Raw genomic sequence first — 26,666 nt, 5'->3', positions numbered from 1 at the left:
TTAAAAGTTCTGAAAGATCAGTACAAAGAACCATTTAAATTTAATTAATTATAAATTAAAATAGTTTCTAAATAAGTTTAAATATTGATTAAAGACGTGGAATTAGACTGTGATTAGTATTGTCAGGGAGATTGCTGTCAAAGGTTGGTATGTGCAATAAATGATTAATACAATCAAAATTCATGAGGCAGATTTTTTTCTGGACTTGACAGTATTTATGGAAAGCACAGATGATGGCACTATGGCCACTAGTACCTTTTTACCAGCTTAAGCTATTATGTTTATTTAAAGAATATCACCCTAACTACTTGAACAACAGATATGTATAGACACTCATACACATATATATAAGAAATTGTGGGCTTATACTATTGGGATATATTATTCTAATCTGTGCCAATTAAACAGATTATTGTGCCATTTCTTGGTTCAATTCTAAATATTATTAAAAGGGAAAGCAATGTGGTAGATGTGTCTTTGAAAGGAGGTGGTGTGGTGAACTACACCGAAATGGCAATTTCTCAGGAAGAAGAAAGCACATTCCAAGCTGGGTGTGGATATGGGTGTGAGATAAGAGTCAACACAGTCCAGAGCTGGATCGAAGATCGAGGAAGAGAGTTAGGATAGCCACTCCCTAGAATCTACCAGGGTACATCCATTAGAGTGAGAGTAGTATTCATTTAGTCTGGCAAGATTCTGGCAGTCTTTAGGGGTAGTCAGATTCTAGGCACTAGGACTAAAGCTCCCTTGCAAGGGATACAATACTGACTTCTTCCATCACAAAACTCGGTCACAAAACTGGAGCTTTGGAAAGGGCCGTTTAGATCAATCCCCTGTACAGTACAGGAATGGAATGTGAATGAAAGCATGCCTGAAAAATCTTATCTCCACATTCTCTTGCATCTGTGTTGACTCCAATTCACTTCAATCTTTTGTTATGGTCAAAGATCGGAATCAAAATTAAAACATTACAACAAAACAGAATACAACTCTCAGTTGAATTCTCCTTACGGTGAGGAAATGTTTTCCAATATTCAGTCAGAATGGATCTTCTAATTTTAATCCATTATTCGTGTTCTGCATTCTGAGGCAATAGAAAGTTGACCTCCTGTTTCATAATCCTTCAAGTATTTGAACAGTACTATCAAATAGTTCCTTCCTCCTGTCCACTAATTTCCTTTTTTCAAGGATAACCATTCCCTGTTCTCTAAGTCTCTCCTCATAGATTATCTTTGTTGCTTTTCTGTGAACCTGTGATTTTTCTACATCCTTGTTGCAGTATCGTGTCCCACCCAAAATAAAGTACGACTGTAAAACATTACTTTCAGTGTAAATAACTTCCAAATGTAGCTGAAAACTGCATTATCTGTTTTGTTGCAATCAGATAATTATCTTTATAATCAACTACTATTTTAAGATCTTTTTCATCAGTACTATTGTCAAACTATGTCCCATTATACCTGTGCTTGTGTCTAATCTAGTCTTTAAGTAAATACTTGCACATTTGTCAAATTTTATTTTACCCTTGTATGGGTACAATTTTAACTATTCTTGGCAGTATCATTTTTCCTTAAGCAAAAATTAGCAAACATTTCCTTAGCAAAATTTTACCAAGACCTCCTCCCACCCCCAGAATAACAATCCTGCGAGTAGTTTGGGATATTTTATTGTGATATGCATAATCACAACATACTGCTAAACCATCTTTTTTTTTTTTTTTTTTTGATATGAAGAAAATGGCAATGACATTTTCAGGTGAGTGTTGAAGGAAGGAAAAATCATTTTTTAATCAATCCAAATGGTCATTTTCAATATTCTTATAGCAACACACACTGCTAATTTTAGTTGTTTTTAAAAGTTCACTGAAGTGAAAGAAGATAAACATGAAGTAAAAAATTTACTTCACTACGCAGAGATTTTCAAAAAGTCTAGATAGATTGCATTCAACCCACCTCAATAGCTAAGAATTCATTTGATTCGCAGTGACCAGGTTTCAACCAGTTTGAAAAACTGTTTTCAAGGCTTCCAAAGTTTGGCATTTGTAAAATTCTCTCTTTTTTTGCATCATCAGTTTGTAAATATTTATCCATATAGTTTGGTGCTGTGAAACCTGGAAGAGGCTAAACAGAAAATAAAGCAAATGATTGGCTGCAGGTGAAACATATTTCAGGTAACATATATTTCAGATAACATACACATATAAAATAACATTCAATCACGTGACATATCAAATATATTTCAGATAAAATGTATTTCAGATAACATTATAAATAAAAAAAGTTACCTCGGATATCTGAGTTACATCAAATATTAGAGGAGGAATTCCTGGAGAAGTGGCGCTCTTCTGAGATGCAAAAGATGTTGTGATTGTGTTTACCGTGGTTACAGATGGCGTAAACATTTTTTCTTTAGTTACAGGAGCTAGCAGACTGGAGAAGATGGTGCTATTTTCAAGTCGAGACCTCTTGATGTCACTGTCTGTGCTATCCTTGGTCTCTTTCCCATTCATTTCCTGCATGAGAGCTGAATCTGCTCTACTGGGTAACTTCAGGGACTGGAGAAGGAGGCTGTTCTCAGCAGAGGCCCGCTTCGGTCTAATCCTAGCATCAGTCTCTAGGCTTTGCAATTTTAACTGGACAGATGGAGTTAGATCTTGTGATCTGTCTCTCTTGATTCCCAATCCCACGGTAAATATATTAGGGTCAAATATTTTCTCTAAATTGTCCTCATGAATTGGAGGCATTGCAAAGTGAGGGGCAGGAGACTTTGGAAGCTTCTGCTTTTTCTTTTTCTGAGGTATACAAACAGAACTGTCTAGATTTTTAAGTGTTTCTGTAAACTTGGCCATATCTGAAGGAGAGTCACAAACGCCATCAGTGCTGCTGCCTTCAGAAACATGACAACCACTGCTTTGGTTTTCTTGCCCGCTGTTATTTTGTTCAAATTCTTGGTTGTCTTCCAAAACTGTATTAATCACCTTTTGATCTTCATTTTCAAACTGAGAAATCTGGTTTAATTCTGATTTTTTGGGTGTCAGATCAGGCTGAGGCAAAGATTTATCATTATTATTGGGAACATCATGATCTGAGCTGAGGGAAAATGTCTCTTCACTTTCAGAAGATAAGGATGTGGCATTCGTACTCCAATTATTTGTTTCTATTTCTTCATTCTGCGCTATAGAAGAAACATTATCTAGGCCTTTGTCCTTGACCAATTCTGTATCAATTTTTGCAAAAGTGAAATCATTCATTTCATTACAATCTACTTTGTCATTCTCATTAACTTGACATTTAACAACTTTTCCAAGTTCTTCATTTTTCCTAACATCCTCACATATAATGTTTGCCTCAATCTTTCCCGGTGCCTTAATGTTTGTGTCTGAAGAGATTTCTTTTACTTTTGTGCCATTTTGCACTAATTTCTGACGATGGTTTCCTTTATTTGTTATTTTATTAGTCTGTTCACTTTCAGTTTGCTGTCGTCCAAACTTCAACTTTGCTCTGCCAACAAATGTATTTGATACAGAACCTCTTTTTGGAGCAGGAGCATCAGCAGATTGATGTTGATTGTTCTGCTTGCTTTCAAACATGGATATTTTATTGGCAATGCTGAAGTTAAGTTTAACTTTGTCTGTAGAATCTTGCTCATTTTCCGTATTTTCCAGGGTTTTTGAAGCTTTAAGGTTTAATTCAACATTCTTTGGTTTAGCTGGCCTATAAAAAAATAAAGTAATAAAAACTAATAAAAGTAATAAAAATATTTTAATAACATTTACTTGAAGAGGATTTTTTTTCTAATTTATGAAACATCTATGTCTATGTCTGTTTAGGAATTATTTCCAAATAAACACATAACAACTTGTACTACATATTGCACTGACATACTTTTTAGAATTATAATCTTTTTTTCTAAAAGAAGAATCCTAAATAAGTCTCCTAAAAAGTACTTCCCATCGACTTATTGAATTTAATATGTATAAAAATGTACAAAATGCCAGTCTAATAATTTAAAGGAATAGTAAAATGAAACTAATTGTGAGAGCATCAGAAAAAGACATACAAGAAATGTAATTTTTTAAGCCACATAAATTAGCAGAACATTAGTTTCTTAGCAACTTACTCCTTTCCTTTTAATATCAAGTCATATGCTTTAGTGCATCAAAAATAAGATTTACCATTGGAAGCTTTCATTATTTCTTTCTGTGAACTCATTAAGTTCAAATATGTTCTATATTTTCACTTCAAAAAGTTTTTTCTCTCTCTCTCTTTCTGGATTTTTTTAAAATCAATTTTTGATCATATATTTCATTTCTTGATAATGCTCCTGACATGCACGTTTGTGTGTGTGTGTATATATGTATCCCCACACACACACACTATAAGAGAGGAGGGGTGAGCATGACATGTATTTGAGATCTAAATGATTTTTTAGAAAGCTACCACAAATTATATACACATACACATACATTTGACATTTATTCAAAAATATCTTCCTAACCTTTATTTTGTCAACTTACAAAGCTTTACATTGACTTATTTCACTTTGTCCTTTAAATACTAAGACTTGTTAATGAAACAGAGAATTGAGGATTCAGGTCCTTTTGCATATTGCTATGACTCATTAAATTCAACTATTGTGTACACTGAGTAGAAGAGATGAAAAGTTTCTAATCTAGATAGGCCTGAAGTAAATGAGATATATAAACTGAATCAAACCACTATGTTCATTTACTAATTCAGAACCAAAGGGTTCTTTTTTTAAAGAAAGCTGAAAATGACCACTGTCACTTTCTCTGGTACAGCATCTACAATCTTGCAATGTAATTCATATATATTTTTCTTTATTTGAAAATAAAAAATGATACCAATGTTTTTATTTTCTGCATAAGATAAGGAAGCTGTTCAAAAATTAATTTGTCAGCAATTAGATGAGAACTGCTTAAGTCCTTCATACTTGCAAATTCCTAAAGGGAACATCTTGGAATTATCGTAGTGTCAATAAACTCAAACGAGTTAGAATGGGACGCCAAATTTAAGGAACCTCGTTTAAAGAAAATTATAAAACAACAGAATATCCCTTGAAAGATGTTGAAGCTAAATTTTTGTTCTATTATAATGAAGCAAAGTGAAGGAAGCCAATTCTTGAACCATTTAAAGCTCTCAATGCCTACAGCAGTAATTCATATTCTTTGCTGGAAATTATATCAATGGATGTGTCAGAACTGGAAATCAATGCAAACTGATTGCAGTTGATTGCTCACCTGAGGATCATGAAAATGACACTAATATCTTCCTGTTAAGCATATTTACATAGAAATACATTCCATTGATTTCAACATAATTTATTTCAAAGTAGGGCTTGGATTTTTTTCTAGCCTAATAATACTTACTCAGAAGTGCTGCCAATTTTAGTCCTAAGAAAATATATTTACAATTCCAAGTGTGTTGTGCACATTTAGTTCAATTTCAGTGAACTTAAATAAAATGTAAATAAATTTAATTTTTATTATGGCTATATAAAGCATTCAAAGGAAAACTTCACAACATGTATCGGCACAAATAAAACATCCCTCCTTATATTGATGAAGTAGTCACATCTCCTGGAAAGTCCCCATACTTTCTCCAAGGCATTTTTCAGGTTGCATGTATGTACATGCCATGACAATATCACACCTGGAACTGCTGACTAAACAAGGCTGCTGTGCATGCAAACACATGCGAAGATAACCTTGGAAAAATTGTGAAGTTCGAAGGTGAGCCTTTCATAGGTCATGGCGACCACAATGCTTTGAAAGAAGGTTTCCTTCACAGCAGACTTTGTGAAATGTCTCTTTTAATACTTCACACAGCCCTAATTTATGGTGCAGTTTTGTAATTAAGCGCTTTGTGTCGGTATGTTTAAAGAAGCTTATTTTATATATTTCTACATGAAATGTAAATATGGACCAAACTTTTGGATTAGCCACAAAAAAATTTATATAATAAACTACCATGCTGTAATTTTGAACGAGGCAAAAGAAGTGTTAAGCAAATTGGAATATCAACTCTATCAATTTGAATTCAAGTAAAAGAAATCAAATTTAGCATGGGATTCAAGGTTACTATTTATTTTCTAGACAAACATTTGGCTCTATTAAGGAAGAAATTCAATCACAGAAGAAGAAGAAATAAGATATGTACATTTTGCTGATTTCTTTCCATTGCATGAAAACCTATTCTAGAAGACTGAGAAAGTATCTAGAATTGTATGCTAGTGACAGGACACTGGTATTTATCAGTAGAAACAGCTCTTGCTTTTCCATTCTATTATACTTTCTATGCTAAGAAACCAATTTGGATTGAAGTTTTAATATAATACTTACTATTTTGTATGTACAGTGCTTATTAAGAAGAGTAGCTAGATTTCCTTCTCTTTATATGCTTAAGACCAGAGATTAAAGATATTGTATGTCAATTTATATAAAGTATTACTGTAATTATCTTCCCAGGTTCAGAGAATGTACAAAACCAAAATGAATTAAGCATATACATTGTACGGCCAATTTATAATGCTATCATTATATCTTTGTATCATGCAAATTCAATTTTTAATTTCTATATAACATTATACTTATAGGTTTTGTGAGCAAGTTCATAGACAGGCCTCCCATAGATAATTAATTAATTAAATGAGATGATTGCGCCTAATCTACTACTGGGATCACCATATCAGAGTGCACAGTTATAAGTTTTTTTTAAAGAGCTGCTATGCTTCCTCTCCCTCTCCTAAATCAAATTTAAACCATAATATATTCTACTTCTCAAAATGTGTGTATGGATTCAAAATAAGACATCAAGTTTAATTAGCAAACTTAAGTGAATTTTCAGATGCAAATTAAACCTGGGAGAGAAGGTGGGTACATTATTCTCTTACAAATCATACAACTGTAGCTGAAAAAATATCATGGGTTCTCTTATCCTATCTTGAAGAGATTTCATGTAAATTAATATGGCCACAAAAGCTATGCTTTTAAAACATTGTTCTGGGAAGCCACCTCCATTTACGATTTTTTGTTTTTATCAGAAACACTGCTTCAGAACATTTCATATTCATAAATTTCACTTGAAATGTATCTTTCAAGATACAACACCATGTGACAAAGTTTCATTCGTAATTTATAAACTGAATAGAATAGAATCTGTGCAGTTGCTTGGGCAACTGGTTCATATATATATATATTATGTATAAGATCTGCATATGAACTTGTACCATTTATGTATAAATTGGCACTAGACTTCCTCTCCAAATACAAAATTTTATCAAATCATCTGACGACAAGTTGTTCTTGAGCCTGAAAAAACACTAACTTGTAATGATGGTTTGGAGACCACACAGGTACACTCTGTATTCAAACTATAATATGCTTAATATAAATGGAAACAAGGTTGTAACTGTCCAAAACTAGATTTCTGCCAACTATTTTAGAAAATCTGCTATCTTTAATTAATGACAAGATCCAACTGATCCCCAACATTACTGTTCTGGTTTTAGAAAAAGGAACTTCACTAGAACTTGCAGCTGAGACAGAGAGGATAATGGCAATAGGGAGAAAGGCAGAGGAGCTCTGGATGTAATTGTCTCTTCAGTGGATGGAGGGAAGGGGAAATTTTAGAGAGGGAGACAGTCAGGGAAACATTTAAGACGCTTTAACTACTCCCAATTAGCTCCACTCTGTTCATGACTAACCTTTTTATTAAAAGAAACAAAAAATGAGTCCAGGAATTAATTTAAATGAGTAATAATGTTTAAGACAACCATTCATTGCAAGAGGCATAAAAAAATTTCTCTTACTCCCAAAAGATTTTCTGTAATATCCCAAAGGTGCTTTTTTTCAGGAGGCAACAGGACTTTCTTGTTTTTTCTTTTGAAGATGTTTCGCTTCTCATCCAAGAAGCTTCTTCAGCTCTGACAGGATAGTAGGGAATGGAAGGACGAAACTTCTTCAAAAGAAAAAACAAGGAAGTCCAGTTGCCTCCTGAAAAAAGCACCTTTGGGACAACCATGACCTGGATGTTTGAGAATCTCTACAGAATTTTCTATAATACTTTAGTACACTGGTAGTCCTCAACCTACAACCACAATTGAGCCCAACTTTTCTGTTGCTGAGATAATAATTGAGTTTTGTCCCAATTTATGAACTTTCTTGCCACAGTTAAGTTAATCCATGCAATTGTTAACAATTGTAACGCAATTGTTAAGTGGATCTGCCTTCCCCATTGACTTTGCTTGTCAACAGGTTGCAAAAGGTGATCACATGACCCCCAGTACACTGCAATCATCATAAACATAAATCAGTTGCCAAACACTTAAATTCTGATCATGTGAGCATGGGATGCTGCAATGATCATAAATGTGAAAAACAGTCATAAGTCACTTTTTCAGTGCTGTTTTAACTTTAAACAGTCACTAAACTAATGATTGTAAATACGGACTACCTGCATTTAGCAAAATATTCTTCTAGCTCCATGCTAGCTGTAATTCCTCCTAAAATAGAAGTCCAAGAACAGAAAATGGAAAGCACTACTATGAATTGTGTTTCATTCATGAAACAGTGAACAAGTGAAAGTGAACAAGATGAAAATATTCTAATTGCCATCAATCAAGTATTTGTAATTATAGTGCTGGAGTTTCTTTCTGACAATAGAAGTATATTCACATATTTAAACAAGTATGCATAAGGATAGATATTTACCAGTTAAAATCCAAGCTTATTGAAAGATAGGTGACATGGGTGGCATATACAGTTAATAAATAAATAAGAATACTTCATTTCATCATATGTAAAACATTAAACTTACAGGCTAACTTTTGTTGTGACTGTTCTGGAAACGTCAAAGCATATATTTCTTGGCTTTGCTTCATCAAAATCAGGAGAAATTTGCCTTCCATTGCCTTCCACCTCATCATTTGTATGCTTGTCAGCCTGCAATATAACCCTGCCACCAGAACTTCTGACAGGATGCAAATCCTGAGACTCTGTCCTCCCTTCAGAAGGCGACGAAGTGCTGCTATTGGTCACAATGCCTACAGGAGAAACTACAATGTTTTCATCAGATGGCAATTCTTCTACTGAAGTACATTTGGATGTTGGATTACCATCCATTATGCTGTCACTCTGTCTTTTGGTGGAAAGATTTTTTCCAGGAGTTTTTACGCTTATGGGTGAAGGAGCACCTGCATCAGACTGATTCTTTTTAAAGGATTTCTTTTTATAAGGGGATGAGGCTGGGCTCTGTTGCTTGCTCTTCTCAAGCTCTGATTTAGTAAAACCCTTGTGATTACTTCCAGACCTTATGTCATTATTATTTGTGGGAGACATAATCTGTTGACAAGGCCTAAGTTTTCTCTCAGAAGTGCTTATTTTTTCTGAAACCGTATCTGAAGGAATACCATCAAAACCAGGCTCCTCTTTCACAGGATTCTCACTTGCATTTCTATCCCCATTTGGCACATCACTGGAGTTCTGAGATTTTCTCCTCTTTCCAGATTTCCTAATTGCAGGTTTTTTATCCATTATGTCTGTGTTACTACAATCGTCGTCTAATGCAACAGCTACTGGTTTATTCAAACTTCGTTGTTCAGTTCTACGAAGAAAAATATCCAGTGTCAATATTCTAGAAGGTTGGGGGTGCTCATCTTGCTTAGGTTCCACAAAAAACGGTTGATCTTTTGATTCTGCATATTCTGGTTCTACAAATGTAAGAGGCTCCACTAATTCCTTGTGATTTAATATGATTTGTTCTAGATTGTCATCAGATAGAGTAGATAAACTTTTAAAGAAATCTGGAGTCGTGTTTGTATCATTGACAAGTTCGTTCTCTCCTTCCAGTGTCCCAAGTGTAAGATTGCTATCAAATAATGTATCTTTTATTGTTTCATTACTACTGTGCCAATCAAGTGACCATTCACTGCCAGAAGAAATTTCTTTAGTGTTCCATTCTGAAACAATGTCATTATACAAAGGTGTCAGATCCCTATTGTAGAGATAATCTTCTGAATTGTCAGAAGTATTCTGGGTCTTTGACTGGTTCTGCTCGTAAATCGAATCAGTAAGAGATTCTTCACTCTTAGATAGGTCATTTAGGTCCTCTATTTCTATGGATGCCAATGGGGCTAAATTCTTATGAGGAGATTCAGGCCTTATACTTTTTATACTTGGCTTTAAAGAGGTTTCCGGTGTATTCTTGGGATTTTTTCTCCTCCCTGTAGTAAAAAAATATCCAAACTTTCCCAAAACTGCCTTCTTTTTTAATTCCTTTGAAGACTCTGAAGAGCGGGTTTTGGACTAGAAAAAAAGGAAGAAAGAAAAGAAGTGAGATTGCATAATAATAAAAAATGCTTATTAAACATTTGTTCAAAATAATTAAGGAGCTATATCTGAAGTATTTGTTGAATAGTGCTTTGAAAATAGTGACTTAACACGTAAAATATTGTATTTTGTAAAATGCATTAAGTGAAATCTTGTTGGGCAATCCAAACACATGGCACACCTAGCCAATTTAAGTAGATTTTAAAATAGGCATGGAATAGCTCCGTACTTTAATTGGAGTGCACAAAAAATTCCCAGGACTGCAAATTATAATGAGAAGTCAGAAAATATCCCACAAGGTAGCAAGGACAAACCACTTCTGTGGACATGTCCTTACAGTTTGCAGAAGGCGACTTTGATTCACAGCAACTCTACTTTATAACAATCAAGTTCTTTGATATCAGATTAAATGCCACCTCTCCCCAGTTTAACAAGCTTAATTCCAAATAAATTGCAATTAGTATTATAGTACTATGGTCTAAATTTCTTACTTAAATAGATCTCTAAAACATTATTCTATTAATAACAAATACATTTTTGAATTTTCAGCAAAACACAGGGAAACACAACACAGTTGTGACATTCTTAATAAACATGTTTAGTAGATATTGTTTGGGTCATTTTAGTGCATGTGGTAATTTTCAGGCCATCTTTTATTTTTAAAGTGTATTTGCATTGCTCATTAAGCCACAAATTAACCACACATGTATTAGATTATTGGGCTGTACAAACTAAGCCCATGTAGTTAATGGTTTAACATGTACACAAAAAAATTAGACTAAGATTGGGCATGGGTAATTATGTCATCCAAATACAGCCAAATACAAAAATAAAAACAAGAACTAGAACAAAATCTACGGTATTCCTTCTAAGTCACCAAGACTGCTAATGTTGAATTTGGTCCTCTTTGAATTTCTCCAATTCCCCCTGCATAAAGAATTTGTATCTTACAGTCACAGCACAGCTGCCCAATTTGGACTGGATGCCACAGCACACTGACCCACAAACAAATCAAATTGGATCGAGATGGGAAGCTATAAAAACTGAATGAATGGGTGAACTGGTGGATGGATGGATGAATGAAGGAAAGCATTTCGGCGCAGCCATGCTCGTGAATCCTTGGGCATACAGCTGCCTTGATGGAAGCATTAAAATAGCCTGCAACTACAATAGAACAGCCACCTTCGGGGAAAGAGTCAAGCTTCCTAAAGACACCTAAAGTCGCGGAGGAAATAACTCCAAGTTCAAGCCAAGCTAGTGGTGCTGAGACTGAGCCAAAGCGGTCATTCGACCCTCTTTCTTCATCCAGCCTATTCCCCCGCTCCTTCCAGCCTTGCGCATCTTTCGCGGTGGCCTCGCCTCCGAGGGAGAAACGGCGCGTCCCCAGACCAAGCACAAGCTCACGGCCCTCCGTCACCCAGCCCTTCCCTATACTGTAGTCGGGGAAAACCGAAGGGCAGATCGGTCTCTCACCTCCCGGGATTTCTCCGCAACTTCTCCCGCCCTACCGGGATCGACCTCCGCGACCCTTCCCCATGCCCGCTTCTTTCTCTGCGGGTCGTCTACTCACTTAGCGGCTCTTCTTCCCACAGTCCCAGACGCGAGTTCGATGGCCGCCTCCAAGCGACCTCAAGTTCGCAGGCAACTCCTGAGAAAAGAGCGCCAAGGCCGGCTCCCAGGAAGGCGCCAACTGCAGAGCAGCCAGCCGCACCCGCCCGACGGAGCGAGGCCCGCCTTCGCCTGCGGTATCAGCAGCTGCTGCCGCTCTACCTGGCACAGGTGGGACGGATGGAGGGCGGGCCGAATTCTGGGAAGGGAAAAATGTAGTCCGCAGAAGCTGGCGGGAAAAGGTTATTCGGGAACAGGCGCCTGAAGAGTCAAAGCAAGTGGGTGGGGAGGACGGCGAGGAGAAATTGGCTTCGGAGTCGCGCTATAAAACGCGGATTACGAAACTGATTATGGAGGGCGATTTTCTCCCCCGAAACCCCAAACTTTGCTTCGAGTCTGGTTGCGGAGCGATCCCGCAAAGATTCGAAATGAAATCGGCCGACTTCTGGGCCCATCTGAGCTGCAGCATCCCTTTGTAAGTGTTTCTTAAGAAGGGACAGGCCATTACATTAAAAATAAATAAATCAGAAAATCACGACCGAGTCGGACAGTGAGTTTCTGCTAAATTTTGAGCCGCAATCAACAGAGCACCAAATTAAAATTTGTCATTTTATGTATTAATCACAGACAAAAGGATGAGGACAGAGGTTTATCATTTAAAAAATGTACCTCAGACTTATGATATGCATTCTGCCTGGGTAATTTAAAATCAAAATCAGTTAAACTAACATTCAGTTTTGTGGGAACCCAGCCAATTTTGCTTTTGTCAATAAATCACAAACCATGGCTTAGTGCAATGCGTGAACAAAAGTGTGCGCGCAAACATATAAATGTAGCAACAAGGCACAGACAATCAGTTATTTTAAGGTGCCATGTAATCAGGCAGAGCTTTCCAGAAGAGAAAAGGGAAGGATGCCAACAAGCATAACAAAACTCACAAAAGATGTTATTCTTAAAAATGCTTCCACAAGCCTGAGCAATCTGAAATACCGCTGGTACACTGCCTATTCTCATCTATTCAGGACAGAAAAACCGCCTTAAGCAAAACTGATACTTTGATGGTATGGTAAAAAGCCAAGATTCTTCTTGCTTTTTAAAAAAATGGTTATAGGTTATTTAATCAACAACCACATCTGAAGTTACCATAGTTATAAAACAAGACAAGGGTATAAAACATATATTTCAAAATAAATGTGGAGTGAATAGGGTATACTCATTAGCTAATAGTGTTTAGGGAGCTGTATCTAGTGAATAGTGAATCTTTACTTCTGTTCATCTTTGTGCCATTCAAGACAATGATCTGGAAGAAAATTATTTAGTTCATATTAATCCCTTCCACAACAATCTGATATATTATACTATAAATACAATTGTAATTTATCAACAAATTCAAATAACACAGCCACTTAGTTTTTCTGCCTAAGGAAAGATCCAATGCTTTTGCTTACTCATCGAAACTTTCCATACTACATTACTATATGCAATTTAGAGTATATTTCCAGAGAAGAGTTACTTAACAAGAAATACACTATACACTGATTTGTCTAAATTTACACCTAAATTTAGATAACAAGAAACCAAATGTTCATTTTCTAAAAATACCTTACTTTTTTCCTTAGTTTTTAAATGCAAGTACAATTTCTTAATAGATAGATAGTGTTATGGAGAAGGTACAATATATGTGCAGACAGGTTCCACCCCTGCTAGTTTGAAATGCGAAAAGGGACATCATATGGTAAAAAGTTTAGAGGCAATATACCAGCTGATTTGCTTTTCCAATACAATATTAGTTTTGCTGATTTAAATGGCTAATAAAGGCAATGGTTCAGGTGATCACACAGAAGCATATGAAAATTAAGAAGGTGTACTATATATAATGCTAACCACCCTTTTTTAAGCAACAAGCCATTGCATTAAAAAGATGGTAAATGTAAAAAGGTGTTCTACAACCAGATGCTGAAGTTCCCTTTTCCTAATTTGTATCAAGCTTCAAAACAGCTCAGCCTAAATAGAGACCTAAATTTTATTTGCCTCCTGTGGCTGGAAACAAGTTGTCAGTAATCCAAAACTTTTCATGTTCTGAACTATTTCCTAGTAAACATGCCTAGGAATGCTAGCTTAGTCTGGCTTTAAGAATATATTATTACTTATCCTTAACTTCAGGCGTGCAAGAGCTGTATTAGTGAGGGCACTAGTTATTAAACCAAGCAAGAGTAGGTTTAACACCCTACCTTTCTTAAAGCCTGAGAAATATAAAACTTCTTGCACTTATCTATGTATATTTATTACTGAAGTAATTAGATGCTCCCTTTGATATATAGGCACGTTTCTGATCAGGTGCACACATGCAGTTCCTTATTCTAATTAATGAGCAGCCAACTTCATTTCTTCTCAGAAGATTAAGCACAACTCAGAAGAAATGAAGTTACAATACTTTCTGTATAAATCTACATATTTTTTCTTTATTGCAAACTCTAATAAACTTAGAACAACTGGCTAGATTCTCCATAATTTTCTTTCAAGGCAGTTGCATACAGAACTCAAGATTTGTCAGACCTTTGAGTTAGGCCAATTTAAGAAACATATTGCAGGGATTCCAGAAAAACTAGAATATTTTATTCTTGTAAGGCCAATGTCAACTCTAAAATCCTTTAACTATATAATTGATCAGTGTACACATTGGTTACGTTTTTAGACAATGTCATAAAATCCTCATAAAATGTATAGGAATCCTCATAACTTATTTGAATATAGGTTTTTTAAAATTTGACTTCTGACAACTGGCTGAACAAGTTCCTGAGTTTCTTTGGCAAGGTTTTTCAGATAGAGTTTGCCATTGCCTGCTTCCTAGGACTCGGGATGAGCAATTGGCCCAAGGTCACTCAACTGGCTTTGTGCCTTAGGTGGGACTAGAATTCATATCTTCCAGTTTCTATCATGCCTTAACCGCTATGCCAACTGGCTCCTTTAGTGAAATAATAAAGGCTTAAAAATTCTTCACCGAGCATTAACTATTTTATTTTTATTATCCCTATATATAATATGATAATTTACTTTATTACTTTAATGAATAGCATCTGTACTCCAACACTCAGTTAAGAAAACACAGCGACATCAGTCGTGCAGATAAAACAAGCAAAATGTTTTTTTTGTGAGACAATAAATCCTAAAACTCATTTGCAAGGATATTCAGTGTTACACTGTATTAACAACATTAAAAAATGTGTGTACCATATGTAATAGCTGGAATCCAGTACTCACCAAAGTTCTCCACTTATACATGATTTCACCAAATGCATAGCAGGTGCATACCAATGTATCTGGGAAACTTGTGATCTGGTCAGGTTTTGCTTTAACCACCTCATCACTGCCTCTAAGATTTCTGTGATTTTTACAATATGCCAGATCACACTTGCACATTTCTCTTTATCCTCTGAGTCTGTCCGCCCATATTGCTCAGTGAAACTACAGTATAATGAGGATCTACAACTTTCCTACCAAAGATTGGCTCAAAATGTGAAAAGTTTGGTTTTCCTGAAGTACTATATGTTAGGTAACCAGAAATTATTGTAAATTTGCATCCTAGTATTTGGGTTTTCTAACTATGGGGAAAGAACAGTTAAGTCTGTATTCTACTTTTTAAAGTTCCATTACTTCTTTCTCTTAAGTCATTAGTTTGTAGACAATATGTTGTGGTTTTTAATTGAATGATGCCACATTTTCGCTTACTGTACTTTGACAGGAAATTATTTCAACAATCTGAAATAACTGCACATCAAAAATGAAGTTGAAAAATAATCCTGTACAAATGCTCCCTACCAGAGCTTCCCGAGATGCCAAAATTACTATTATGGGCATTACTAATTCAGAAGATTTTGACAGCAAGGAGAGCAATCATGAACCTGAGACTGATCTGGTTGGTAATCATCAAGAGCAGTTGCTCCCACAGTCAGATGATGAGAACCAAGAGCTGAAGTGCCTGCCCAGCCCTCAGGCACACCAAACTCTACAGTAAGCAGAGCGAAGGTTTTCTGTGTTCAGTACTTTCTTGCCTAGGAAAGCCATTCCCAGTCCTTGGACCCTGATGTACTTAAAAACTATTGTTACCCAACAAGATATATTGAGAACAATTGCCATCTCTGGACTTTGCACCTGAAGTCTTCAAACACTTGCTTTCCAATTGGTCAATCTGGACTGGGTCATGATTGAATAATGTTTCCACTTGCTGCTTTGGGCTCTTGCTATGTGGAACTTGTTGCAGGCAAGCTCAGGCATAGCTGGAATATGTGTGTTTTTCCATACCATTTCTGCTGCCATTGTCTATACTTGCTTTAACCAAAAGTAAACTCTTACCAAGGTAGCTCCTGTGATTGGCTTGTATAGCTGCTTACTTTGGATATCTAGTGAAATCTAGTGAAAAGCCAACTCTTTTCCTTTTATGCCAACCAGTGAATTTTGTGAACCAATTAATTACATCCATTTTTTCAGCTATTTTGTGCTTTTTTTTACTCACCAAATGGGTTAGGATTGGAGTATAGTTACCTTGGTAAATGTAGGTACTCAGTCCATAATCAAGGATTTGGAACCAATTTTACATCCATGGCACATAAAAAAAGGTTGGACATGAGATTTTAACACTAGCAGCAGGCAAAAAAAGGAATGAGAGTAAAAAAAAAGGAACAAGATTTATTCAAACTCAGGATAAATATTACCACTTTTCTGGTTAACTTTGGGAAGGTATCAATAATATCACCCTCTACTTTATAGATCCCATTGTTTTGAAAAAGTTTTATTCAGTATCCAATATTTCCTTTTTAAGGAAGTTGTTGAGATGGTTACTGTAAGCATCAGGAAGCCCTAGAGGAAGCAAATTACTTGAACCCTTTGTAGCCATGTTTTCGGCCTAGACATGGGATTGAAAAGGCAATGACTGTTGTTGTGTATCGCCTCTAGTGGAATAGGGGTAGTGCATTCATCATTGGTCTTCTTGACCTCTCAACCACTGTTGATATCTTTCTGGAATAACTTCAGGGGTTGGGCATTGGTACAATTTTGTATCGGTGTTGGTTTCTTCCAAGGTAGAATCCTTAGTGCTCCCTGAGTTGGGTTGTTTGCTTGCAGACATTCATTATCAGACTAGGTAACATCTTCAGTACAAAGATTGATTTCAGTCAGAGTTGTAGGGATCAAACCCATACCCATTTTTCTACCGGATACTTGGTGCTCTCCACATTCCCATTTAACTTTAACATTTGACCAGTGGGTGAAGTCATTCAATGGCATCATCAGTATACTGACGATTCCCAATTGTGCATCTCTGGAAAATGTTGTTATGGGCATTCTGTCTGGTGACTCTGTGGTTCTGCAATGGGAAGAACAGGCTTATTCCTTTGTTTTTCAACTTGCAGTGACTCCTAACAAGGCTCTGATTGCAATCAATGTTCTCTCTAATTTTTTTTCGATGTGAGCAGAAAAGTATAGTGTTTGAGCGGCACATTTTCATGCCTGAGCACCCGCATTTTTTTCACAGATGTCAACTAAGACAACAACGAAATCAGTATTATTTGAAACTCAAAGTTATGTTTCTTCAAGGTACACGCTTAATTCAAAGTGTTATATAATATCAGTATCACTTAAGAACGCTCCTGCTTAGCAACCAAAATGTTGGCTCAGAAACTCTGGCATTTGAAGCACGCAACTCTTAAAGTTGTCAAGTTACAAGACCCTTGCACCCCTAACCCTTTAGGAAAAAATACCCAGGGGTCTTCAAACCTGACAGCTTTAAGATTTGTGGACTTCAACTCCCAGAATTCCTCCTCCAGTCATGTTGGCTCAGGAACTCTGGCATTTGAAGCATGGAAGTCTTAAAGCTGTCAAGTTACAAGATCCTTGCACCCCTAATCCTTTAGGGGAAAAAACCCCAGGGGTCTTCAAACCTGACAGCTTTAAGATTTGTGGACTTCAATTCCCAGAATTCCTCCTCCAGCCCTGTTGGCTCAGGAACTCTGGCATTTGAAGCATGGAAGTCTTAAAGCTGTCAAGTTACAAGACCCTTCCACCCCTAGAAAAAAAACGCAGAGGTCTTCAAACCTGACAGCTTTAAGACTTGTGGACTTCAACTCCCAGAATTTCTCCTCCAGTCATGTTGCAGCAACGTCATCTGCGTGGATCTGCTCCATCTTTGCTTTCTTCATTGTGGGCAGGGCTGCTGCTGAAGATGCCGACGAGTTGCCACCAGAATAACTGCTGCTACCTCCTCCTCCTCCAACACCACCACCAGATTTGCTCCTGAGCTCAGCGCTGGGTTACCCCTGCTCCCTCCTCCTCCTCCGGCGTGCTTTTGAGGAGCCATGAGGCTTTTTTTCCCCCTGCTCCCCCCCGCCTTCCTACTGTCTCCTGCAGCCTCATGGCTCCTCAAAAGCACGGCGGCGGAGGAGGAGGGGGCAGGGGTAACCCAGCGCTGAGCTCAGGTGCTCCGAGCGGAGGGGAGGCGCCGCTGCCATGCGCGGAGATGCCAGCTGGAGCTTTGGCAGCTTCATCTCAGCTGCAGCGCCGGGCGGCAATTCCGGCAGTGCTGCCTGTTAGAGGAGGAGGAGGAGGTGGCAGCAGTTCTTCCGGTGGCGGTGGGGGCTTTGGGGCTTCACAACTAGCCTCAGTCGCCCCGTGCTCCTCAAAGCAAGTCTGGGGAAGTCCTTTGCGGGCGGCCCGTTCTAGCTGCCTGCAAAGGACCTCCACAGCTTCCGGAGCCTGTGGCAATAGAAATCACTGCGCGGCAGTTGAAAACTGCTGCGTGGTGTTTTCTTGCCACCTGCGTGGCCACGCAGCCGCGCACCTTAGAGGGAACGTAGATTGCAATGCAAAGTGTTGTTTGTCATCGTAAAGCCCTCCATGGCCTGGATCTGGGTTATTTGAGAGACTGCTTTTCTCCAGTTCTCTCCACCTGTCCCATCAGGTCTGGCAGGAGGGGTATATTTTAGGTTCACCTACTAAAGCATGTCATCAAGTGTGACTCAGGAAGTCTGCCTTTTGGGTCACTACACTTGCCCTCTTAGAACAGCAGCACACCCCAAATTTGGCTGTCCCCAATCCTGTTAGTTTTCAAAGGGTCTTAAAACTAGGCTGCTCTTTCAGGTATCAAGGTCAGGCAGGTATTATTTATTTTTGTTTGTTTATATTTGGTTAACCTTATTTGCTTTTGGACCAGCTGTGTTCACTCCCCTATGCTGCACCATAAAACAAATAAATAAGTTGACTAATAACTGGTAAAGGTTTATGACTACTTTTCCTAACTATCTCACCCATAGGACAAGACTGACAAAAAGCACTTATCTCTTAACTGATTTATTTATTATTTATTATTTATTTCTTAGCGCTTATAGACCGCCCCCTCTCCCGAAAGGGACTCGGGGCGGTGTACAGTCCATATCAGAAATACATCATGAATAACTATAAAATTTAGACAATTAAAATTATTAAGTAGATAGATAAATAAGTAAGAGGAGGATAAAAAGATTTACAGAACTGTACTGCTAAGTAAATAATTTAAAATTTAAAAATTTAAAACCCCAACAAGTATCCTATACAATTAAATTTAAAAGAACAATCCCCCTAAAAAAACCAGTAAGAAATATGTTTGCCAGGAGGTAGACGTTATAATTATGCCAGGCCAGCCAGTCGGAACAGGTGTGTCTTCAATTTCTGTCGGAAGGAGCGGAAGTCGGTGGTGGTTCTAATGTCGGGGGGGAGGTCATTCCAGAGGGTTGGGCCCATCACAGAGAAGGCCCTACTCCTTGGTGTCGCCCGTTGGCATTGCCTAGTGGACGGCACCAGGAGAAGCCCCTCCCTGTGAGAGCGAATTGGCCGCAGGGATGTGTGTGGGAGGATGCGATCCCGCAGGTAGCTAGTAAATAAAAATGCCCACTCTAATTGGGTCATTTCAAAGCTCATATTTGGTATTACAGTACCATTTTATATACAGGAATTATTTCCCCAACAGAATTGCCCCTAGCTTTATTCTTTTTCTCTCTATTTATTTCTACTTCAATGTGTTTCAGAGAGTTTTCAGTCTATAATTTCTTTTTGCTTGATATGTATAAGACTGGAGGTTCCATACAATTAAGGGTACAAAGCATTTTTCCATAATATGCACCTCATATCACTTAAATTTTTCCATTCCTCTGAAAATTTGGACATCAATATTTTATCTGGTGGCAGACAAAGGCGTCCCTTTTACAATAACTTTGTCAATTAGATTCATCTTTATTATCGTAGGAATAAATCACTGTCAGTATCTATGTTACTTCTTAATGTATGCTGACCAACCTTCAGTAGTTCTCTTAAGGCATCCTTAATTTCTTCAACTTTAGCAATGAGAAATCCACAATATTACTTTTTTTTCCAACTTAGGAGACACAACTTTTCTCATTTTCAATTTGTTTTGATCCACAATGGTCAGCCTTCTTTTCCACAAAACGAAGAACCTCTACCAATTTTCTTTTTTACCTACTGTTTTGCCTTTTCTCTTTTTTGGTAGGATTACTTGAGAAGGGGAATGACAACATGTCTATGCAGCTGATGCAAATTATATAATTGCCATTTCTGCTTTGATGAACATGTTATTTTGATATCAATGTGAATCTTTATAGATGTCTTTGATCTAGACTAAATTCAATTAAAGTTCTCAATTTGTTGTTGCCAACTCAATTGTCTTCTTTCTCTCAAACAATGGAAATACTTCCCTTTATTAAGGACTTTTAATACGGCAAATAAGAGACACAGTTGGCAAATACTTAGGAATTTGTGTTCTATTTTCCAGGAGATAACCAAAAAGGTAGACAAAAGATTGCAGTGTGGGGTTTGGTGGGCTTTGAGAATGATTTGAGATCATGACCTACTACTTTATAATTTAAAGCTGGAAGTCAAATGTCTGTATTTTAAAGTGGACTTGGTAGTATGTATCTGTTTGCATGGATAATAAATCTGAGATGTTGCTGTGAAGGAGAACTGTAGACACCATCAAGCTACCTTCTCCCATTAAAAAAAGAACACTGTATCTGCTTGATGCTAAGGAGCTGAGTTGTGGATGAGGCAAGAATTTCTGCCAATGGTAAAACAGCCCACCCACATTTCTGAATCGCTTCAGGACTGCAAATGGAAATATCACATTCTTGGCTAAACTAAATTAGCTTAGCTGCCAAATAGATAATGATGTAACAAGATTGTCCGTACATGACTCGGGACTAATACAAATAATTTCAATGTACAACTTTATATATGTATGTATGGAAATATATACTGTACCCTGTGTACGCTTATTTCTTCTTTTACCTTTCTTATTTTATAACTTTGGGTTTTGTTTGGGGTTGGTTTTTTTTGGTATTGAGTTAATTAAAAATGGGATAAATTTATATGGAAATGTGTATATTAAAACATTGGCAATAAATATAGAAAATGTTTCAAATTTCATTTTATTGCTTCTGGGAGGACTTTCTTGGATTAAAACACATTTCAACAAAAGCAAAAAATAATAATACCAGTAACACTGAAATTAAATGGGAAATGCAGTGGGTATCATACTTCTCTTCAAAAATCATTTTTGTAAATCTAAGGAGAATGGGCCTATCAGATTTGTACTGCAAAAATCTAGACATCCACTAGACAACAGCAAAAAATTATAATATATTTTTCTTGCCAACTAGTGATCATCTACATTTGTGCATTCCAGGTATAGTAGCTCTAAATAAAAACTAGTGACATTCTCACATTCTTTTGTTTTTGGGAGACCACGAACCAATCATATTTACTGGTTACAAAAAGCAAAAGAAAAGTGACACTTTATTTCTGAATCAAAAGTATTTTGATATGCTCTATAGTTTGTTATTATCTATAACAAAAGGTTGCCTTATTTTCCTCAGAATAGTTTACTTCTAAGTAAGACTATTAATAATATTAGTTTTCTTTAGTCCACTTTTATTTATATAACCCAGGGCAGTGAATACACCTGGGATATTTCTATTTTCCTCCCAACAAAAGTTTATTTGTTAAGTGCAGTAAATAAACAAAATGAAGGTTGTGTTCATGAAAATAATGGAAAAAGGCTAAAAGATAGAGAATATCCACAAAAATGGTAAGACATTCCTGTTCTAATTTTGCCATACCTAACAGCAAATACTTTGCAAACCATATTCTTCATCCCAATCTGTCAGCTGCAATCTTTATTTTTTTTTCTTTAATTAAAGAAAAACTACAATCTTTATTCTGAAACATGACTAGAAATATTTAACTTAGGCAATAAATCTCAGATTAGAACAAAAAAGGATAGTGCCTTACCATTGTGATGTTAGCTCTTTTCCACTTTTGGAAAACAGACAAGGATATAAGAGGTGAAGTCATGTGCACACTAATGTAATACATCAACTATCTCTGTCCCTCCCACTCTTACGTTAACTTTTTGATTTTATGCTTAGGGAATCTCATAAAGAAAAGCATAGTTCAAAACAATATGTTTTCTTACTAGTCAGGAAATGGCCTCCACTTAAGTTGCAAAATAGGTTAGTTTTTCCTCTAACTCCTGATAACTGCAAATGTTTAGAAAGCTAATAGTTTTGGAAAAAGCAACAGAAACATGTTTTGAAGAATAAGAGAGAAAACATGTAAAAGAACTCAAGTAACTAATGATCAGTTATTGTTTGGATTCCAAATCTATAAACAAATGTATGAATAATATAAATATGTGGGCAGCTTGATCATACATATTTCAAAGGACTTTTTCAAAATTTACTAGAAGTATATACAAATTCATTTTCATTTAAACCGTATTACTCAGAGTGGCATATAGTATTTGAAATATTAAACTAAATGTTAATCTAATTTTAATACTGAGTGCAGCAGTCTCCCTACATAATTTTATTCACTTTTCCATGAAAATAATAGCTGCAACTAAATATCCAAGTGCATAGCTTTGTCAACTTATGTCTTTGTAACTAGCATTGTAAGAGCATATAAATCACAGTAATTCTAGGCAGCATAGGTGTCAAACAATATTTTTTGCTGAAAATTTCAGTAAAGCCCTTTTTTTTTAAAAAAAAAAACAGTTTTCATTTCATCAAGATACTATTGGGAATGGACTCAGTGTTGCTACCGGTTAATTATTGGTCTTATATATCTGGTGTTGCAATTTTACATTATCTTTAATCTCTATAATTAAAAAGATCATGTTAATCTTCTCAAAATGAGATGAAGAAATATGGTGATTTCATTATTGTTTTTGAAAAGTAACTTTCCATCCTACTAGAAATGAGAAAGCTTATGATGAAGCTACTTTACATGAACTTGTTATCTTCCATCGTATCTAAAATAAAAAATAACCTTCCAAGTACCATGCAGTTTTGATGTCAACAATAAGGATGTTTTCATCAACTGCATCAAGTCTACAGCCCTGGTTTAACTTGATCGCAATCTGCTGTCCATGTGCTAATGAAGTGCAGATAGGTTGGGCCAGATAGTGCCATCTGCAGTGACCATAATATCTACCAAATGCAAGCACAGGAGTGGCTGCAATGTTAAATCAGAGTGATCAGACTGCATTCCATGACTATGATTTTTTTTATTTTATAGGTAAATAACCCTAACCCTAACAACCAAAAGACATGACAACGTACAATTAAAATGTAACTGTGCTAATAAAATCATGAAAGACTATGCATGAAGGTAATTAAATAAATGACATATATAGGTATTAAAACACCTATAAAGTGTTAATATAGCACTAGCTCAATCCTTTAATATGTTGTTAAATTTAAAGTATAGAGGCCATTTATTGTTCCATGTTCTCAATTTTGATACAGTATATCTTTTCAGTACAATTATATTTATATGATATACAGGTAGCGCTCAACTTACAACAGTTCGTTTACTGACCAAAGTTACAACAGCACTGAAAAATGTGACGGGACCATTTTTCACAGTTATGACCTTTGCAGTATCCCCGTGATCACATGATCAAAGTTCAGATGCTGGGCAACTACTCATATTTATAACTGCTGCTGTTTCCCAAGATCATGTGATCCCTTTTTGCGGCCTTCTAACACGCAAAGTCAATGGGGAACTTACCAATTGCAGTGATTCACTTAAGAATTATGACAAGAAAGGTCTAAAATGGGGCAAAACTCAATTAACAAATGTATCATTTCACAACAGAAATTTTGGGCTCAATTGTGGTTGTAAGTCAAGGACTAGCTATACTTAGATTCCAGATATTTTGTTATTAGATAAATTAGAATATTTAGAGATAAGAGAAAAAGGTCAATATTCTATCAATATTAATTACAGTTTCAGATATTAATGTTACAAATATGATGACTATTGACTTTTTTTCAAAGTCAAATATATTTAGAATAGAAATGAAAAAATGAAGCAAGAACATATATCAAAGTATTTGTTTTATAATAAAACAGCTGGTCTTAAGCTAAATCTCTGGATATTAAAATCTCCATTGTTGTTATATGAAGTGTGTGCGTGAAGAATGTAGATATATATTAATAAAATTGAAAACAATTTTAGAAAAGTTGAATCCCTCCCTTTATTAAAAGTCTCACACATCTGTGAGCTTAAACATTCTTCATTTTAATAATAATTTACACAAATGTAACATTAAGTAACTTTTGGAAAGTGACTTACGGTAATTCAGTCTGATTTAAGACATCTTAAAAATGAGCAGCTTGAAAAAATGTTTAAGCTTGATCTTGGCCTTTTTCTCTTTTAATAAGAAACATTTGATTAATTATGAAGATCTTTATTTTTTTATTTTATTAGGAAATGTATTATGTTTGAATCAAGCTCTTAGTTCTGAAACCCCGAATGTTTAGTATATATTTAAAAAATTCAACAAGTACTGCTTGATTTGTCTCCTTAAAGAAAAAAATATTGTTCCCTGGCTGCTATTAGAAAGAAAAGAAAGGTTTTATTTCTTGTTTAATAAAGAATTAAGAGGACTGTATAATAAATTTATATGATTTAAACTTTAAGAAGACAGGATAGAAAGACAAAGGAAAAAATTGGATACATGAAGTCTCAGCTGTTAGTGAATCCTCATTCTGAAATAGTCATACATGAACTGTTTACATTAAGCTAAGTGTCATATGTTACATTAATATATACTAACTTGTGATTTCTTTGCTTTCATGCATAAACACATTACACTACACTGTTTTGAAAGACTATTTATCCCCTGAATTCTATTCTGGTTGGGATAAGTTACCTAATTCTTTTTATCAGGCGCAAAAAAGAAGTATTTCTCCCATTTATAATGTGGATTATGTAAAATTCAGTTGAATTAAGGCGAAGAATCAATTTAATTAAATATCTCTTGAAGACATATATTTTAGAAAGAGATTCTTCTTAAGGCCTATATTGTAATTTATTAGAAATTTACTCTTGCCAAGAATCACAGTGTCAGCCTTACCAGTTAATTGCCTAATGCAATCTTGAAATTATCTAGACTGGATTGACAACATTCAGAACTTGTAATACCACTGTAAAATATTGATTTATTGCTTGAGAAACCAAAAACCACTTTTTATTCAACTGAAGAGGTTGAATGATGTAATTAGTTATTTAAAATACTATCTTGTATGGATTTATTCAGAAATCTTATTGAATTTACAAGGATTTATTGCTAAGAAAATTACTTCTTAGTCTTAATCTACAAATGCTGTATGTAAACTAATTTATGGAGATATTTTTCTGCAGTTTTTAAAGCACCACGCATACATTGTAAGTAGAGAGGGAAAGGTTTTTGTAGATGACCTGGGTCTGGAAGAAAGATTCAATATTCCTTCTTCAACCCTCAGTAGATATAAAATATCTAATCAGGATTGCCTCTATCCCAACTTCTACGACAACCTTAATTAAAAGAGAAATTATTGCATGCTCTATATTTTATGCATTTTGCAATTTACACTGCATGTCAATTCTTAAAATCCCATCCAAGTTTAACTTTAGATTGTTATTACCTTATTCCCAAATAGATTTAAAACAGGAAATCCTCAGATAGAAAACTATAAACTGAATTTAAATATCAATATAAACATTGGTTGCCATACTATATGTAGTAAAGAAGTAGCTAGCATCTGAGTAATTTCAACATATAACTTGTTTGTTTTTAGATCTAATTAAAAATGCATTCTAGTTTTATAGCACTTGTATTGCCAAGCTATTAAAATATACAGATGCTATAGCAATTCTTCACGCTCAGCACTTTTCTCCCAAAAAGAATTGTGGGCTTTCTCTTGCTAGAATGAATGAATGGAAATGGCCAGCCAAATTGACAGAAAGTTGACAATTGAGTACAGTAGAACCTCTGGTCAAATCGGGTTCCAACCAAAAAATTCACAATTTTTTTTCCGCAACCAATTTCCCCTTCTGTGCCATTTTTTTTTGGTAAGCACCAAATTTTCAAAATTAGACTCAGGTGATGACCAAATCAGTTTGCAACCAAAGTTATGGAACAAATTATGGTCATGATCAGAGGTTCTACTGTATGTTGATGGATACGAAGTAAAAAAAGGGAATGGCTATAAGATTGTGCATTGTTTGAAATAGTTTTTGTCGTTTTCTCAGATTAATCCTGTCCCCATCTCCGTTTACACAGAGGGTTACTTTTATTGTTATTTTTTGCTGAAGAATATCAGAGTGGCTTGAAGGATGGGAC

General features: G+C 35.8%; 1 protein-coding gene across 1 annotated transcript in view; it reads right to left on the bottom strand.

Annotated features, from left to right (window-relative positions):
* CRYBG1 (crystallin beta-gamma domain containing 1) overlaps positions 1–26,666 on the bottom strand; it is a 128,016-nt gene that overhangs the window by 34,238 nt on the left and 67,112 nt on the right. Inside the window, exons 3-5 of the mRNA XM_081941261.1 lie at positions 8,838–10,324; positions 2,285–3,713; positions 1,953–2,120 (exon numbers count right to left, since the gene is read on the bottom strand). Of these exons, the coding sequence (XP_081797387.1) occupies positions 1,953–2,120; positions 2,285–3,713; positions 8,838–10,324 (3,084 nt within the window). The remainder of the gene's footprint in view (positions 1–1,952; positions 2,121–2,284; positions 3,714–8,837; positions 10,325–26,666) is intronic.

This window comes from Natrix helvetica (assembly GCF_964273705.1).
Source record: "Natrix helvetica genome assembly, chromosome: 2".
Taxonomy (NCBI): domain Eukaryota; kingdom Metazoa; phylum Chordata; class Lepidosauria; order Squamata; family Natricidae; genus Natrix; species Natrix helvetica.
Note: the sequence above shows the minus strand (reverse complement) of the source record. Positions and strands in the feature narration are given on the sequence as shown.